This window comes from Psammomys obesus, unplaced genomic scaffold, assembly GCF_907164565.1.
Source record: "Psammomys obesus unplaced genomic scaffold, mPsaObe1.curated_primary_1811, whole genome shotgun sequence".
NCBI lineage: Eukaryota > Metazoa > Chordata > Mammalia > Rodentia > Muridae > Psammomys > Psammomys obesus.
This window is the reverse complement of record NW_026596091.1, coordinates 7,075,394-7,094,398: the sequence shown is the minus strand read 5'-3', so window position 1 is coordinate 7,094,398 and position 19,005 is coordinate 7,075,394. Positions and strand designations below refer to the sequence as shown.

General features: G+C 40.3%; 1 protein-coding gene across 4 annotated transcripts in view; it reads right to left on the bottom strand.

The window, feature by feature from the left end:
* Anks1b (ankyrin repeat and sterile alpha motif domain containing 1B) overlaps positions 1-19,005 on the bottom strand; it is a 1,067,094-nt gene that overhangs the window by 853,797 nt on the left and 194,292 nt on the right. For all 4 annotated transcript variants that reach the window (XM_055627859.1, XM_055627860.1, XM_055627861.1 and 1 more), the window contains exons 4-7: positions 16,655-16,951; positions 4,894-4,969; positions 3,311-3,412; positions 449-562 (exon numbers count right to left, since the gene is read on the bottom strand). In XM_055627859.1, the coding sequence (XP_055483834.1) occupies positions 449-562; positions 3,311-3,412; positions 4,894-4,969; positions 16,655-16,951 (589 nt within the window). The remainder of the gene's footprint in view (positions 1-448; positions 563-3,310; positions 3,413-4,893; positions 4,970-16,654; positions 16,952-19,005) is intronic.

The following is a 19,005-nucleotide window of genomic DNA, read 5'->3' as shown; positions in this document are numbered from 1 at the left end:
GCGCGTGTGGAATCCCCGTGTCAGCGCGTGTGGAATCCCCGTGTCAGTGCGTGTCCAATCCCCGTGTCAGCGCGTGTCCAATCCCCGTGTCAGTGCGTGTGGAATCCCCGTGTCAGCGCGTGTCCAATCCCCGTGTCAGTGCGTGTGGAATCCCCGTGTCAGCGCGTGTGCAATCCCCGTGTCAGCGCGTGTGGAATCCCCGTGTCAGCGCGTGTGGAATCCCCGTGTCAGCGCGTGTGGAATCCCCGTGTCAGCGCCGCGTGCTGTCCTTATGTCAATACCATCATAACCCCAACGAGCGGCAGAACCTCTGCCAATGTTGACCACACTGATATATAAAACACAACCTACAAAATGCAAATGACTAGATGTGAAACTCCTACTGGTGTTAACCCTTCTTATGCACTTGGGCAAAGTTTGACCAGAGAAGTCTGGCATCGCTACGCACTTTTAGTCTTTTGGGAAGGAGACTCAGCAGGAGAGGAAAGGTGTGTCTCGTGTGTTGTATCTTCCTGCGCATGCTCTTCCGGGACTGCTGGCCTTCCCGTGCCTTCCAAATACTCTGTGAAGAGACATTGCAGAGGTTATGCGCTGGAATTCATGTGTGTTAAAATTCAAGAGCTACCACAAATATACCCTAGGTTCTTACAAGAAATAAAAGGAAACTGAAACAAACCCAAAAAATGTATGCTAAGCTGTTAGCTTAATAAAGCATTTAAGTAAAAATATTGTTTCCTTAAAGACAGGCATGTCGGTTGAAGACATAGAGCCTCTTTAATCTTGTTCAATGTTTTCTATTTCACAATTCAAAGTTCCCCAAAAACGCTATGAATAGATGCCATCACGAAAACAGAGACGTTCAATTCAGAGGACTACAACCAACTGCTTGGGTAACAGAAGCGGATGAAATGGGTGAACGGTGGTGCTCTGAGTGTAAAAGATAAACTTTACTCACTACATTTTATTCATAATAGAAAAAATATTAATTCCTCTCATTCTTGAAATGATGTCCTGCAGATTTTTCTTTTTCATTTTCTGTGATAGACATAATAGCAAGGATGACACGCAAATTCACGGTTCTAATTACCTGGTATAACGCTTAATCCTTACAAAGCTGATACATTCACTAAATTCGTAGGGTCTCTATATGTGGTGGGATTGCTGTGGTATTTGAGATCTGAGACCGGAACTCAGCATGTAGCCCAGGCTAACCTTGAACTTATGAACCTCCTGGCTTCATGCATTCTGGGATTACAGGCATGTACCACCACACCTAGCACTATCTTAATTTTAAAGTTGACAATTTAAAAACAGGAGTGTTATTAACTTGTTCCGCTAATAAGTGATAGAGCCAGATAGAAAAGGGACGTGAAAAAATGCCACTTTTGTAATCATAGAGGAAACTACATTAAATACAGTGATAAATGTCAAAGAACATCCTGCCTGGATGGCACAGGAAAACAGACTGTGAGCAGAACATGTTTCATAAGAGAGCAGGTGCTCCATGTAAAAGTTCAACACTTACATAGGACAGAAGCCTGCGTTTTCACAGATGCCAACATTCTGAAGATTCAGCTACAATTCTGGATTTTTAAAAAATGTTGACAGCTAATTGGGTTTTTATGGGGACGGTGCTGGTAAAATATGTGTGATCTGAAGAAAACAGCTGTTAAATGCCAAAAGCATTCAGGGCCTATAGAGCTGGTTTACAGCCTTCTTCTAATGGATGAGACATGATCTTCTCCCACTGGGATCCTTTGCTTGTATTCTTAATTCAGAAAGAATCTGCTCCATAAGAATCCACTTCCGAAAGTTCATGTTGTAATATCAGCCGATTGTGTCCCCCCCCCCCACCATTAGAAGTATTTAGATCAAGGGACAACCCCACAAGGCAAATTCTACTAGGGAAAGAAAGCAACCTGCAGAATTTTATCCTAGAGATTTCTAAAGCATGCTGGGACTATGTAAATTGAAGTAGCAATTTTATAAAAACTTGTAATTTGCAATTATACAAAACTTTTTATTAAATTTAAAGAGCACAGTGACTTGACATCCAAGAAAGGAGGAATATAAAGTATTTGCAGTGATATGAAATAGTCAAGTATGTCCTAATATGCTCCAATGCAAATTGGCACACCTAATCACCTTGGCCTTTAAGAAAGCAGACAGTTTGCGCCTACAGAATATTTTTATCACACTGAACCAGTGTAATATGTTTAAAATATGTATAAATATATCTTGCCCCATTTTTGTAAGAAAGTTTCATTTTACTTTCTCCAAAAGATATATCACAAACTTCGAGATTTTTTTAAAGTTGACTTAAAGGCAAAAAAGTCTAACCTAAAATACAAGTGTCTTGAGGGCAGAACATAGATTAAAAACTAATTATATCACTCTTCTCTTTAGCTTTCATTCAACTTGATTCAACTAGCATTAATATGAAAAAGTCATATTTGGATTCTCTGGTTTATTTACAGGTATTCTAATATGCAATTAGCTTATTTATAATTTTGACAACAAAATTATAGTGACCAAAACTTCCTTTGAAGGTATTAGAAATAAGTTGAGAAAAATAAAATCATAATAAACATTTACTCCGTAGACTCATTGTGGCTTTCGTTGACTCCTATAGCTACACTTCCATAGCCCCATCAGATTTCCATTCATATCTTTTCTTACAAAAAAGAATGCTGTTCTTCAGTTTCCCAACTGATAATGAATGAATCTGTCCAGTCTCACTATTGCACTTGTGACCGATCTACACACATAATAAGAAGTAAATGGCATTCTTTCAGCCAACTACACTTTGGCTCTTCTCAGTTCAGCATTCATGTACTCTCTATGCCACTTAGCATAGAATAGAGATATGAATGTGAGAAAAAAAATCTATCAGTGTTTCAGTGTCTCTCACGTGCAAGGTGATGATATATGACTCGGCTACTTCATAGTCATAGAAATCAGACAAAGTTATAGGAAATCTCTGAAAAATCTTAAGGTCTTATTCAAAGAGAAAAAAAGATTTAATCATTACCAATTCACACAGCCTTTCACTTTGCACTAACACTGTCCATATTTACCAGATGAGTCTTTAAAACATTTTATATCAAATAGTAAGTAAAAATTCTCAGTACTGACTAAACACAGCTAAAACATTTTAATGAATTATTATTTAGCTTTAAATATGCTATAAAATGCAAATAGTGAGTTAATTCAAAATTAAATACTAACTCAAAGTCCCAAATAAAAAATCTGACAGCTTTCATTTAATCTTGGTTGTAAGGCAAAGTCATCCATCGTTCAGTGTGTTTACCTTGCAGGAGCGTGGCAATCTGGAGAGACTTCTGAGAAGGGTGCTCTTTCAGGATGTCTAAGACAGTTCTTCCTAAACTGTCCTTTATGTTGGCATCAATTCCTGGAGGAAAAGAAAAACTAGATGAACCACTGGAGTGTCCTCAAATGATACTGCCGATATGTAACCGTTCTAATTCCACACGCATATAGGCCAAGCACCAAAGGTGGTTGAAAAACTGTCACAGGCAGAAGATTTAACAAGGCAGGAGCCTCATGTTACTAAGAACTTGGAAAACTCTTGATAAAGAATCAACTCACAAAGTTCTCTGACACAATAACAAAAGACTGCTTCTCAGGGCCCCAGAGTCCCTTCTGGATTGTAGCTAGTAGACTAAATAAATAGTACACTATCAAAGTGAAAAATACATTTAACCTATAACCTGAAACCCTAATGTATAACGGCCAGGTGATCTGTATGTTCTGGATAATATGATTTTAAAATGTTAATATATGAGAATCATACAGAGTATAACGTAGGAACACTCTTAGAATATTTGATATTAACAAATGTTTAAAAGTATAATTATTTTGAGGTTCTATCTACTATGGCTCCAGATATTCCTGCCACTTGTTCATTTTAGAGTATCTTCAACTCTGGCCACATAAGCAAACCTACTATACCGCGTGGCTGAAACACCTCTGCAATCACTTTAGTTCCAAAACGATAGGCCACACTAAAGAATTTATTTTAAGGCAGCAATTAGTTTCTGCCATTCTAATACAGCTCATGAACTTTCCACATACCTGATTTCAGACAAAGCCAGTGTGTAGGATTTTATCCTGGATGTTAGCTCGCTATAAGATTCCTAAATGCTTGCTTAAGTTTATGTGAGAATAGTACACACTTAATAATTTATGTGTTTAATTGGTTGTCTCAGGTCATCTGTTCTGTCACTGTGCTGCATGTACAGTCAGATAACGTGGCATTTTGGCACAGTGAAAGCAGAACAACTGCATAATGTCGGGTATTTTCTTCTATAGAGCAAATGAAACACACTACAGTACAGAACACGATTCACATCTGCTGTCGACAGCATCATCTATTTGTGAAAATATCTCCCAACTCTTAAAAATTCCACCTCAATGGCAACTTTATCTCATTGTGGTCAGAATATCCACAGAAGATAAATAAGCCTACCTTTTTTTTTCTTCAAAATATTCCCTCTAAAATATTCCTTTTAAAAATAATCTCCTGTAGCCAATGAACAATAGCTACTTGGCTGTTGAGTAATCAGAGATCGTGTTCTAAGGAAGAGACTCATATTTCTGTTGGCCATGGGTCACAGTGTAAAAGACCAAGAAACCACACAGCTTCCCAAAAGAAGAGATCTTCCTTTTCTCTTGGTGGTTTCTCCCAAATCACTTCAGTATTTACATCAATTTTATCTAAACATCAAGGCCCAATTCTACATGGTATGAATGCCTATCTGCAATTTGGAGGAAAGGGTCATTTGTGAAGAAAGCCACCATTTTCCTTCATCTAACCCTGAAATGGCTGTAGTACCTGGCAAGACAGGCTCCATGAAGAACCATGATAGCTACCTGTTTCTAATAGAACTCGCACCACATCCACCTTCCCAAACAAAGCCGCTTCATGGAGAGCACTCCCCTTTTCTGTCTGAAAAGAAAAGAAAAAGAAAAGGCAGAGCTGCATTGGAATTCCCACAGATTTGCAAGCATTTAGGCATTCAGACACATTTTTCTATAACCTTGGCACTCCGTGTCAGAGAAGCAGTGTCGGTGTATTGGGTGGGGCCAGGGGGTGCTCCAGGAACACAGCCCAGAGGCCCGTGTATGGAAAGCACCTCTGCTTCTGAATAGTGATGCTTTCTGAAGTGGTGTGACATGAGTGACTCACCTTCTCTTTGTCTCAGTTGTGCTCAAGTTATCTAAGAGTGCTAATGCCTACTCCCCAAGGCTTCTCTGAGTCTCTGTGAGTCCACTCAGCCATCATGCATCTATTAAACACGTTTATGTGTCAGAGTGAAGGGAGTATAAACACAGGATTAGCTTCCTGGAGTTTGCATATCTCCACTTCACTCAAGAAGACAAATACGTAAATAAGCACTTGTGATTAATAAAATCTAAACAGTTATAAATGGCTCTAGAAACCTTCATTACCTCTGCTTTCCGCTCCGTACCCTTGAACCTCTGGCTGACCCATACTCTATGCCCCAGGCACACTGGCCTTCTTCTTTATTAATGCTCTTGTCTGCATTTCTCTCTGGAGATCTCAAATGTCCTTTACTCTACAGGCAGATCCACCTCCTGGCCCTTAACTGCTTGCTTTCAATGGTCAACAGGAATCGTAATTATTAGGAGCACTAATTTGAAAACACAATTCTAGCGTGAGCAGTGACATATTCCTGTAATCCCAGCATCTGGGAAACTGAGGGAAAGGGTTACCCCAAGTTCAAAGGCAGCTTGGGCTACATAGTGAGCTCAAAGCCAGTTTGGGACATACATTAAGACCTTAGACAATGGGACTGGAAAGATGGCAGCCAACTGGCTGCTCTACCAGGTAGCTCAGGTTCAATCTCAGGATGCTCATGGCAGATCACAACCCTTAGAGCTCCAGTCCAGGGCATCTGATGCCCCTCTTCTGCCTTCCTCAGACACAAGACACACGCTTGTGCACAGACACACATACAAGTAAAAGACCCATACACATAAAATTATAATAATAAAAATGAAGAAAGAAAGAGAAGAAAGGCAGGAACAGGAACAAAGGGAGAAATGGAAGTAAGGCAGGAAGGAGGAAGGGAAGGATGGAGAAAGGGAGATTCTGGAAGGGAGAGAAGGAGGCAGGAAAGGAAGAAGCAAATCATTAGACTTCTTGACCCCATTCCCTGTTCTAACTTCAGTAGCCAGAGATTAGTGCTCCAAGAATTCCAGTTTCTAACACATTGCCATGATGCCGAGAGCCTAAAGAGTTTACTTTGAGAACCACCAACTACATAATACTCAGAACCTTAGTGTAATATAACTTCATTAAGGAAGCTGTTCTTTGCCCTTGAAATATACTCCTTTTCTTGTGCAGTCCATATTTGTATGTATTTTCTTCCCATAGCAATTATAATAACACATTACAGTTTGGCTTCCTGAATCAACTATGTTCAATGCAAAGGCTAACAACATCTTTGTTTTTTAATTGTATCTGAAAATCTGGAAATATTTCAGAGAGGAGGGGATTTCTTGGAGCTATACAAATGTCCTCTGTTGTGGATTTTTTTTTCTTTCCTAAGAATCATAAAATGACTAGAGTGCAGGGAGCCTTGTGGAAAGGTGGAGGAAAGGATAGAAAGACACAGAGGAGACAGGAGCCCCACAAGACCAGCAGAGCCAACTAACCAGGGCCCAAGGGGGCCTGTGGACACTGAGGCACCAACCAAGAACCATGCATGGACTGGACCTAGGCCCCTACACAGATGGAGCCAAAGGGCAGCTCAGTCCTCATGTGGGTTCCCTAGTAATGGGGATGGGGGCTCACACTAACATGGACTCTGTTGCCTGCTTTTCGATCCCTTTTCCCTGGCAGGGCTACCTGGACAGACCACAGGAGAAAAAGGTTGCCCTCAGTCCTGAGGAGACTTGATGTGCTGGGTAGAGGGCTCCCCTTCTCTGAGTAGGGGAGGGGAGAGAGGAAATAAAGGAAGGGAGGGTGCAGACAGGAGGAGAGGAGGGAGGAAGCTACGACCAGGATATAAAATGAATAAAAGAATCTAACAAATGCTTAGTAGGTCCTCAGTAATTGATATAAATAATATTAATCTGGAAACTATCTTTCTGTATTAGAAGTAACTACTAATTTTATATTAAAACCTCAATTTGATTGAAAAACAATATCCCTATGATAACATAAAATGTAAATGTTTCTTTAATTGATAAATGTGTACTTTAATAAATGTATAGTTAAAACAATCTAAACTAAGCACATTGGGAAGAAAGCTTGGGGCACAATGAATATCAACAAGATTTGTATGTATCTTCAAGAAAGTATGATTCGGGTTCTCGGAATTATAATGTAACTGGTATAGGTGATGATGAAAATGAAAAGTTTATAAATATACAGTTGTTGACTGAAGAAAGATTGAAATTCTCTCCAAAGTATTTCGTACGGACAGAGACATTTTCCCATTCATTGAGAGTAGATAATAAGCATACACTTTAATCTCTGTACGATGGTTTGGGTATCAAACGTTTCTCAGAGGCCATGTGTTAAAGGTTTGGTCACCAGATGATGACCTTTAAGAAGTGGGGCCTAAGAAGATTGTCTGTGAAGAATAATGTGGGACCTGGCTCCTTCCCACCTTTTTATTTAAAAATAAATACTAAAAGAAATTTCTTGTGTGGGAAGAGTGGGTGTGTACCACTGGAAGCGGGGTTTTTTGTGGGATTTCTTCCTTAGCCACTTCCCCATCTTATTTTTTTGTGATGGGTTCTCTCACTGAATTGTTTCAGCTGAATTAGCAGTCGTCGGGCCCCTGGGATCTGCCTGCTTCCACCTGCCAGCTCTGAATTTACAGACACATGCAGCCAAGTCTGGTGTTTAAGTAGGTACTGCATATCCAAAATTGCATCCTCATGCTTACACAACAAACACCACACACCATGAACCGTCTCCCCAACCATTTTTCTCTTTCTGATGAGCTAGTTACCATGAGGTGAGCATGATTCTCATGTGATTCTCACTGTGGTATGTGGCCTTACCATAGACCCAAAGGCAATAGGTAAACAGACAAGATCATGTAGCCATGAACAAAATGAGTCATTCCCCTAGCAAGCTTATTATCTCATATAGTTCGTCATAGCAACAGAGTACAACACAACGGAAAAACTGGATCAACTTCTCCAAATCTAAGGTTGACACAATTGATTGCTTCCTTTGATAAGATAGGATAAGAACTGTTAAAATCGAGTTGTCCTAAGTCCAAGGTAATTGATAGGCACAGGAGACTATTTACCACAGTAATAACACATACCCCATAGTTTACAGATGCCAGCTATGAGCTTTTTCCTTTGAAAGTGTGATTAATTCCCAGATAATTGCACTATTTTCACCATAAGTTATAAAAACTTAAGAATTATTCGTATCTCTCCTTGGCATATGCCCAAAGGACTCAACATCCTACTCTGCAGACACGTGATCGGCCATCTTTACTGCCATTCCATTCACAACAGCTAGGAAACAGAAATAACGTAAATGTTCTCCAAATGATGTAAAGATAATAAAAATTTAGTACATGAATATAATAGAATTCTATTCTACTGAAAGAAGATGAATCCATGAAATTTTCAGGTAAATGGATGAGACGTTATAGTGAGTGAGGTCATCCAGGCCCTGAAAAGCAAACGGCGCATGCTGTCCCTCACACGTGGATCCTAACTCTGAACCTTTAGATGTGGGTACACAAGCTGAATAGCTACAGAAAGAAAGGAAGTTAAAAGTGGGCCATGGGTGAGGAAGAAGGAATTGAGAAGGTAGCAGTAAGGCAGAGGTGCTGAAAGGGGGAAATGGAGGAACAGCACAGAGAAAAGGTGTATGTGCAAGTCAGAGCTTGGCTAACTGGTTCCCCTCCAAGTTTAACATTTCAGCCATAACCCCCTGAGGCCTCCAAAGGAGAAATAAAGAAAGAAAGACTAGACTTTGACTGTAGGAGAAAACAGAGAACAAGGGTGATAAGATAATAGCACAGTGGTAGAGGCGATTAACAGAAAAAACGGCACAGGTAAGAACTATAAGAGGTAAGACTCATGACAAGTGTAGGAAGTAAAAGCCAGTGAAAAAGTAGAACTTTGATGAGGAGAAAAGAAGAAAATACTGCAACAATGTTTAACTCAGGAATAAATATCTCTGGCTCCTTGGTTATTACCATGACACGTTACCATATTATCTCAGGATTAAAACGTTCCGAATAAACATCCCAGTCTTTGCAAGCAAAAATAACATCTTCCTGAGCTGCAGAGCAATAGCTTTTTGTGTTCTACAGGTGTGTCTAAGCATGTTTATTGATGTTTCAATAAAGGTTGGAAATCTGTGTTGAGCTGCATCCATACCTATCCTTGCCTGCGAGCAGGTTAGAGTGCAGGCTGGACAAACACCATGTAACTAAAGCATGTTCATCTACATGCTACTGAACTTTTCAGAACTCCCATCAGATTAGAAGGTGTCTACAGAAGAGAGTCAAATGATAAAAGACTTAAGAATACATGTGGAGAATAGCCAAGGTTTAGAAGATAGTTTAAGCTGAGCAGGGGATAGCAAAATGAGAATATGGCAAGTGTTCAAATGATTCAAAAATAACATTCCTTCCATTCAAAATGGGAATGTACACCTTCTCCTGCTTGGGAACTATCGGCCTCTGTCTTTACCTGTCTTCTCTTTCTTCATTCTGTCTCAAAGGAAGAGTCCTTTCTCCCCATTAAAGCTAATCCTTCATTTGTGTTCTTTATTGCTCTCTGCTTCTTCTTGAATTTTGCTCATCATGCGTCTTCACCATTTGTCTTGCTTCTTCAACCTCAGTCTCTTCATCGGATCTTTCCACTCTCCGTAAATATACGCACCTTCTCACTATCCGAAAACAAAACAAAAACCACAGAAACTTCCTGTGAACTTGCTACTACTTCAGACTTCTGCCCAAGATCTTATTTCTCTTTGCTCCATTTTGTCAAGTCTTCTTCCTTCTTATTGAAGTTTTTGGTCTCATTTTATTACTGCTATACCCTTGACACACAGCAGTCAACGCCAGGTACAATGAAAGCATAGTGAACCCATGATCATATGAGTTGTGCTATTGGAATTCCTATTGGAATTACAGGGTATTTTTCCATTAAATATTCTTCATTCAACTTCTTCTCTTTCCTGTACTTTTTTCCTATGGTTTCATCTTTCAATCTTCTGGAACTATTCTCCTACAGAGTAAGCCTCCATTAACTGATTTAGACATTTCCCTTGTCCTTCAGATTCTGTTACAAGCAAACCACAACCAAACTGTTTTCCTTTGCAACACCAAGTCATATGAGATTATGCCCACCACATGAAACATGAAGAACTTTGACTTTCACTCTGAGTAAAATGAAAAAAAAAATAAAGGTTTATGAATAGAAAAGGAAAATGACTTCATTTAATGGGGACATATCTAGCTACTCTACTGAAAGTAGACTAAGGAGACTCTGTTATAGATGGAACATTTATATTTTTCCCAAAACCCAGATGTTAACATTTAATCCATACAGTGGATTACTTGAACATAAGGCTTTTAAGGAAGTAGTTAAATCTTGGGCAGAGTGCTAATCTGATGGGACCAGTGCCCTTGAAAGATGAGGTGACAGATGAGGTGACAGCAGAGAATTCATTCTCCATTTTATTCACAAGAAAGGTCCCGTGAAGGGAGAAATAAACAAAGCAGGAGGAGATTGCTTACCAAGAACAAGTTTGGCTGAAATCCTGATCCTAGACTTTGTAACCTGTGAAAATAATTAATTCTTCTTACTTAAGCTACTCAGTCTATGGTATTTTTTTTTTGTCAAAGCAACTAAAAATGGTAAAAGAAGGCAAGGGGAAACCAAGGAATTCTAGAAAGCCAGAGATGGTGAGGATCTAGGTTACAGTGATTAGATGGAAGGAATTGTTAAACAGTGGCTTTCTGAACACAAAGTAACCTCAGCTTCTATAGGATGTGATCTGAGCAAATGAAGGCAAAACAGGAAAGAAAACCAAAGTCTGTTATCAAGCAACTAGAAGAATATTCATTCCTGGCATTTTCTGAATTGGGAAAGAGAAGGTGCTTGGCTAGCTTAGAGAGAAACAGATATAAAAGCTAAATGTTGAGCTTGAGATTCCCATAAGCCATCCAAAAATGTATCCAGGAGATGGTTGTACATACTAATTTAGAGTTCAGAGTGAATTTCGGGGGTTAAACAAAAGTTAAGAATGAAGGAAACTTGCTGGTTAACAGATATAATGTGTTACTGGAGGTAAGAGTCTAAGTGAGGTCAACACAGAAATAACAGCAGACTAACAGAAAGAATGAGTGCAAAGTCATGAGACATTGATGGGTGGCGATCAGGATGGGAGCAGGCAAACACAGAATGAGAAACAACCGCACTGCTGACTCTTTCTTCTATATGCCTTCCACCATCTGCATTTACGGTACTTGCATATTTTACGTGGAAATCACTAAGGAGATGGCACGGCTAAATGTCTTGTTCTCTGTGCTACTAAGTTTGGGGCCACCTTCACTTTTTTCTCATTACACGGTCACATGAAAACCTACTATGTCCTTGTTTGCTGCTAGCTCCCATTTTGCCCTTCTGGGCCCTCCAAAATGTCCATTAACAGTCTGTAATCACAAGCACAGCAGTGAGTTTACTCTGCATTACTAAACTGAGAGGTGATCATCTGTGTCCATCACAAACATGAATTAGAACATGTGCTTTCCTGTTGGAGTTACACATTGAATATTATGGGATATGTCACCTAATGGTACTGAGTTCAGGTTATCCTAGTTTTAAAAGTAATCACACACACACATAAATGGAATCAGAGAGAAGCAACTAAAAGAAATTGTGAGATCGAGAGGTTTTTTTAAAAGACAAAAGATAGTACAGTTTTATTATGTCCTTATGTGAATAATATAGAAAAAAAAAACAAAGCTAAAGAGAAAAGAACTATTTCCAGAGTAATATTTCCATAAGACAGGACTAAGTGTGCAAGCGGAAGCCCTGACCTTGGCTATAAAGACAAAAGTTACTTTGGAAGAGCATGAAGGGGGAGTCTCTGACATGGCCCGGTGGATAAAAGCACTTGCTGCCAAACCTGGCGGCCTGAGCTCAGCCCCCAGAGCCGACATGATAGAAGGAGAGCATGGACTCTTCACAACTGGTGCTATGACCTCCACATGGGCCAGGGCATGCACATGTGCACGTACACACGTACGAAATAAAAAATTAAAGTTAAAAAAGTATAATTTGTGATTGTTTCCTCTTTCTCAATAAAATAACGGTAAAAGTAAGATGAGAGGGAGCACAGGGCACAAAGTGTTGAAAGCTGGAGACAGTTTTTAAATTACTTGGAGACGTTAGAGAGTAAAGTGTTTACTCACTGGAGATATATTCATTATGCGCCCTTACCTTCCTTCCCGGCCACTGTACGGTGTGGAAAGCAATCTGTCGTTATTCAAGTTTGCATTTTAACAGCTCCCCTTCTGGTAACTTATACTTTTGATTATTAACTTTGGGAAATTCAACTTTCATTTTACTGAGAAGTCATATAAAGTATAATTGCCTTAATATTGTGCTAGTCCTTCAAAACTTAATAAAAGAAATGTATAAGGAAGATGTACAGTCAAAGCAGTGGAATAGAACATGACATTTGCTTTCTAGTTACCAAAAATCAAGTTTAAAAAACTATAAAAAAGAATAATAATTCGAATAAAATATTGTGAGTTCCTTCCTACCTTTTTGATAAGGCTGACTTTGTAAAGAAATTTTTTAAGACTAAAGCATTTGTAAGTAAATATAAGACAGGCTGGACATCTCTAATATAAAAATTCAAATTCTGAATACTTCAAAATCTTAAAAAATTGAGGATTGACATGATGTCATGAACAGAAAATGCGACAGCTTCCTCGTGACAGGTGACAGTCAAGGTCCAGGTCCACCAGGAACAGTCTGAAATGCTTCCAGGCTCTTTGTATGAGGTGTACACAGAACAGATAAACGTCACATGTGGTCGTCGGTCCTACCACCAAAATATTTCATTATTTATGTGCAAGCGTTCCAAGATGCAAAATCACCCGAAACACTTTTATCCCTAATCGTTTCAAATAAGACATAGCCAACCTAGGTAAAACTTAGCAAAACAGAAATCAAAGGTTTTTGGTTTGTTTGTTTGTTTGTTTGTTTTGTTTTCACTTGCTAGTCCCAACGGGCTGTAATTTAGAATTGCTTAGAGAGGGAAAGCAAAATTTCCAGAGACAATACTAATACAAATGCTGCCTTTAAAACACTATGGAAGGGACTGGGAAGGCAGCTAGAGAGCACGAGGCCCTGAGATCCCATCCTCAACATCCTGTAAAAGCTGGATGCAGGGGGCAGCAAGATGGGGAGAGCCCATCTCTAGATGCAGAGGGCAGAGGTGGGTCTATGGGGCTTATTAGCCAGTTTCCTGAGACAGCAACCTCCAGGTTCCGCATAAAATGCTATCATGAAAAATAAGGTGAAGAAAGAACAGAGGAAAGAATCTAACATCTAACTCTGGCCTATACACAGGCCAGCAGAAGGCAGGGCACCCAGACACACATGTACACATATGTAAACTGCATGCAACTTACACACAGAAAGAAAGAATATGGAAATCAAACACATACAACCCGAATGAATCAACATTAACACTGCTAATTTTCCTTGTTGTTTAGCTTCTTTATGTCTGTAGATTTTAGTATGGCTATCCTATATTATACAGCTAACATCTGCAGAAGAAGGGAATAGTAAAACATGGAAAAGACAAGACACTCAAAAGGAGACCAACAAAGCTAAAAAAAAATACCTGAGCCCAGGGGTCCTGGAGAGACTGATGTACCAACCAAGGACCATGCATAGAGAGGACCTAGGCCCCTGCTCAGACATAGCCAATAGGCAGTTCAGTCTACATATGGGTTCCTGAGTAAGGGGAGCAGGGGCTATCTCTGACATGAACTCAGTTGCCTGCTCTTTGATCACTTGCCCCTGGTGATGCAGCCTTGCCAGGCCACAGAGGAAGAGGATCCAGGCAGTCCTGATGAAGCTTGATAAGTTATGGGCAGATGGCAGAGGAGAACTCTCCCTTTCAGTGGACTAAGGGAAGGAGATGGGGGGAAGGAAGGGAAGGAGAGTGGGACTGGGAGGAATTGAGGGAAAGGGCTACATTCAGAATTTAAAAAAAAAAAAAAAGGAAAAAAAAATCATGGGTCTCAAGAGTCCTTTCACTTTCCTTCTTAGACCCATACTGCTGCCTTTGGCCCAAACCGACCAACTTGATCTTCACAGAGACATAAAATTCTTCTTATCACCTCAGATGATGTTTACCCATCCTCTGAAAGAGACAAGTGCCTGATTAACAACTAACACAACAAACATGAGCAAGAAAAAAAAAAAAAACAGACACTATATTTTTGGGGTGCAGAATTTAGACATAAAGTTAGAACTGAGCTGCAAACTTTCTTTGTGCTGGTTAGCATTCATAGTGCAGGATGCTACAGAAAAAAATGTCTTCCACTGTCTCCCCTAGTGGCACTGCATGGGGCACTACTTGGTGGTTTGAATAAGAATGGCCTCCACAGCCTTGTCTATGTGAAGGCTTTGTCCCCAGTAGGTGGAACTGTTTGGGAAGGATTCAGAGGTGTGGCTTAATTGAAGAGATGTGTTACTAGGAATGAGCACTGAGGTTTGAAAAGTCCACACCATTCCAGTTCCTTTTCTCCCTCCCTCCCTCCCTCCCTCTCTCTCTCTCTCTCTCTCTCTCTCTCTCTCTCTTCTCTCTCCTCTCTGCCTTGCAATTGTTGTCTCAAGAGGTGAGCTCTCAACTTCTGCTCCACCACCATGCCTTCCTGACTGCTGCTGTGTTCTCCACTATGATGGTCATGGAATAGACTAACCCTCTGGATCTGTAAGTCCCAATAAGTGATTTCTAAGGTTCCTCGGTCACGTTGCCTCAGCACAGCAATAGAAATGTAAACAAGACAACTATCCACTAGCCATGCAAGAGGCCCCCACTGGTGTGACTGTTGTATGGGCAACTACCCACTCTCTGGCTGTTCACAGGCTGGAATTCACACCTGCTGTCTCAAGTGTGGCAACAGGACAAAGCAGGGAAACTCCACTTCTGCTCTGCTGGACAGACACGATGTTCCAGTCAAATTGCCTTCTAGGAATTAGGCCTATATATCAGAGCTTCTGTTCTTACTCAGAGAGGCTTCTTTTTGCAAGAAGCAGTGGTAACTACAGACTTACAACTGCTTAAAGTGCTGGAATAAGTCAGTGTTGAATGCTCAGCCCTAAATGGGGCATTTTTACCACCCCTTCCACACCTTTAGAAATATTCCCAAAGAGGGGAAAGAAAGAGAATAATAGCCAGAGGAAGGGTGAGGTGTTGTGCCTCATGTCCTCTGGGCATGACATGGCCATTGCCTGCACGGGACCTACACGGGATTGGGCATGTCGACATTCAGTCATGGAGGAGGGAAGGTTAACAAGGCATCACCCCTCCTTGGAGACTTTTAACCAGCTAACAGTTTTCAGTGGAAGGTGCAGTCTTGTTTGTTCCTGAGGACTTATGGGAAGACGATGATTGTTTGGAGAAAGAAGGACATTTTCATCAGTGGTGTGACTGCAAATAAGCTGCCATGTTCCTGAACACAACCCTCACCCACACTCCTGTGACTCATATAGTCATACGTCTTCTCCCCCTCTCTCTTTTCCTCTCTCTCTCTCTCTTCTTCCCTCTCTCTCTCTCACACACACACATACACACACACTCATACAAATGTACTCATGCATGTAAAATAATGTTTTAAAACATGCAAATATTTTCAAAACAGTTTTTCTAAGTTTCCTTGGGCATAGTGATTGGGTCACCAGTTTATACAGATGTGTAAACTATGTTGGAAAGAGACCTAAAACTTAATTAGTAAATCTAAATTAATATTCTGGTTTTATCAGCTGTGTCTGAGACAAAAATTTTAAATCTAATTCCTAATCTCTTTACTGGAGATGAGGAGTACTTCACTCCACGGACATCTGGGACCACTAGATTCCAAATGGGTCATTGTGCTTCGCATTGTGCATATACTAAAAGCACTACGCGCTGAAGCTGGAGACATGGCTCAATCATTAAGAATACCTGGCAATATGCAGAGGACCAGGTTTGGTTCCTAGTCCCATATGACAACTTAGAGCTACACAGAACTCCACTCCTAGGGGATCCAGTGTCCCACACCAGGCATGTACATACAACACATCAAATAAAATCAAAATAAACAAACATAAAATCAAAATAAACAAACACATCTTAAAAATGTTAAATAAATTAAAATGTTAAATTCGTTCACTAAGTTTTGCCTCGCATTCTAAGTAGATCAGGCTGTAAGTAAAACACCAGAAAAAAGAAAACAATTACTTACGATGCTACCTAAAACTTCAGTCTGCTAACAGTCCACAGCCCTCTAATTATCATGAAATTAGAATCATGCCTTAAGTCCCCCAGTGCTCCCCAAACCACGTAGTACAGCAGCGTCACCTTTAAGCGCACAGCTTAAGGACTCACTTGGCAGCTCACATCCATGCCTGCCTCCAGCAGAACCTGTACAACGGCCTTGTGACCATTGCGGGCAGCAAGGTGAAGCGGCGTGTGCTTCCGAGTGTTACAGCTCATTAAGTTCGGGTGCGCGCTGATGATCATCTTCACCACTCTCAGCCGTCCATAGAGTGCTGCCAAGTCCAGCGGTGTCTCAAGTTTGCTGTTCCTGATCGTGGGGTCCGTGAGCTCTTCCAGGAGAACAGCGACCACTTCTGAGTGTCCATACTGAGCTGCGCAGTGCAGTGCGGTTTCGTTCTCGTTGTTCTATTGAAGATGAAAATACGAAAGACACGTCTTCAGGAATTTCATTAGCTATCAAAATCCGAAAACAGTAAATTGACACTTGGCAGGTGTGAAAATGTAAATTTAAGCGTTACCTAGTAAGTAAGTACATATAAATGAAGTTTCTATTTGACTGAAGCATTCATCACTCATTACATCAAAATCATGTTTTAGTTTCATCACTTCAACATGAAAAAAAAATCAACCTTTTTTCTGTGTCCAGCTTCCAGGAATGCTGACTTAGCCATGCTAGCCAGTGGCCTTATGGGTCCAGATGGCCAGGATACCCTGCGCTGTACCTGCCTCTGTGACAGTTGTCAATAAGAAAAATCAATACCAATTACAACACCTTTAATGACTGATGTTGCAGACAAGAGCAGAGATTCTTGATGATGACAGACTTATAGAAAGTTGCCTAAATTGTTCAATTTTATTTTAAATAAATAGAAACCATTGTTTTTATTACATATATGGTGAACAATAAATATAAATCATTACTTTTCTTCTTTGCAGAAAGAATAAAAAATCCCGTCCCTAGGATAAGATGATAGAATCCATTTGAAAGCACAAAGAAGCAGGCCTAGATCCATACCCAGGGGAGTTGCCAAGAAAACCAGAGTACTGACCACATTTGCAGCTGGTAAGAATTCCTATCGAAAAAAACCAATGCCATTTTTTTCTAGAATTTTAACAAGATTTTTTTTTAATGAATTCAGCTACAAGGCAACTTGACCCTTCAGACAATTTCAGCAAGTGCATGGATAGATGGAGCTCTTGGCGTGTCAAGAGGTGGCAGAGTCAATCACAAGAACCGTGAACAAGAAATGTTAACAACAGAAGTGAAACGACCCTGAATTAGGGCTCTGGAGAGAAAGATCGGCTATCATTTCCAGCGTCCATCATCACAGCTAGCGGTAGGCATGAGACACAGGTGAGCTTCATGTATTTACTAAGTATCATTATCATTACTCTCAAAATAGGATGAGGCACTAAGGCACCTCATTGAACAATGGGTTTCTAATGACACAGCCATTGTGTGGGGTGCAAGGGCAGCCTGAAGTTACAGACAGGGTGTGAAGTCCCTGTGTTCCCCACAGCCTGTGCTGCAGCAGCATCAACTTTAATGCACACCAAAGACTCTCTTGACAGCTCAGATCCCTTCCAACCTCCAACAGCACCTCTACAGTTCTTTTGGCACCACTGAGGACAGTAGTATGAAGTGAAATGTAGCTCAGGATTTGAACCAAGCAGCCCAGACCTAAAGTCTGAACGAACTATCAACAAATACGATCTTCCATCCTAATGGTGATAGGTACACACACTTACCAAACAACTACAAATCATACAAACATTGTCTCCTTAACTCTTAAGATCTTACAGGCTGGTATCAATATATCTGCTTCAAGGATGAAGAGACTAAAATTGAAAAAAAAAAAAAATAACCTCACACTACATTTAAGGAGAAGCAGATCTTTTGGTACCCATCAAAATCTAAAGCCCACATTCTCACTGCTTCTATCTAAAAGTATCTTAGTTTTCCAGAGATTTCACCCAAAGAGCACTGAGCTACAAGCAACTGCGATAGTAGCTCCTACCGAAACAAAGGGAAAAGAACGATTGAAACCCAAACAGACTTTAATCTTGCAGGACAAAAAGCCAAACAAACAAAACAAAAGCACCCCAGGTTTGGACTGGATAAAGAAAAAAAAAAAAAAAAGTAAACCAGTAAGTTAAGCAGCTAGAGGAAACCTTTAAAACTCAAAAAGAAGGGTGAGGAGGTGGGGGTGGGGCGCACTGGAAGAGCTTCTTATTCCGTGTCTTTAGTACCAAGACAAGGCAATGGGAGGTTAAAAAAAAAAAAAACAGAGGCAACTATTCTCTTCAAGGATAGTGGATGAAAACTGGGGTCAGACGAATGGGAGGGAATCTACCTGAAGATGTTTCTTCCATTGTCTGTGAGACATTTTACTCTAATTTCTGTCTTCATCTGTAGAAACTGAGTACATGTAGCTTTAGACTTTCTAATTTTTTAAATC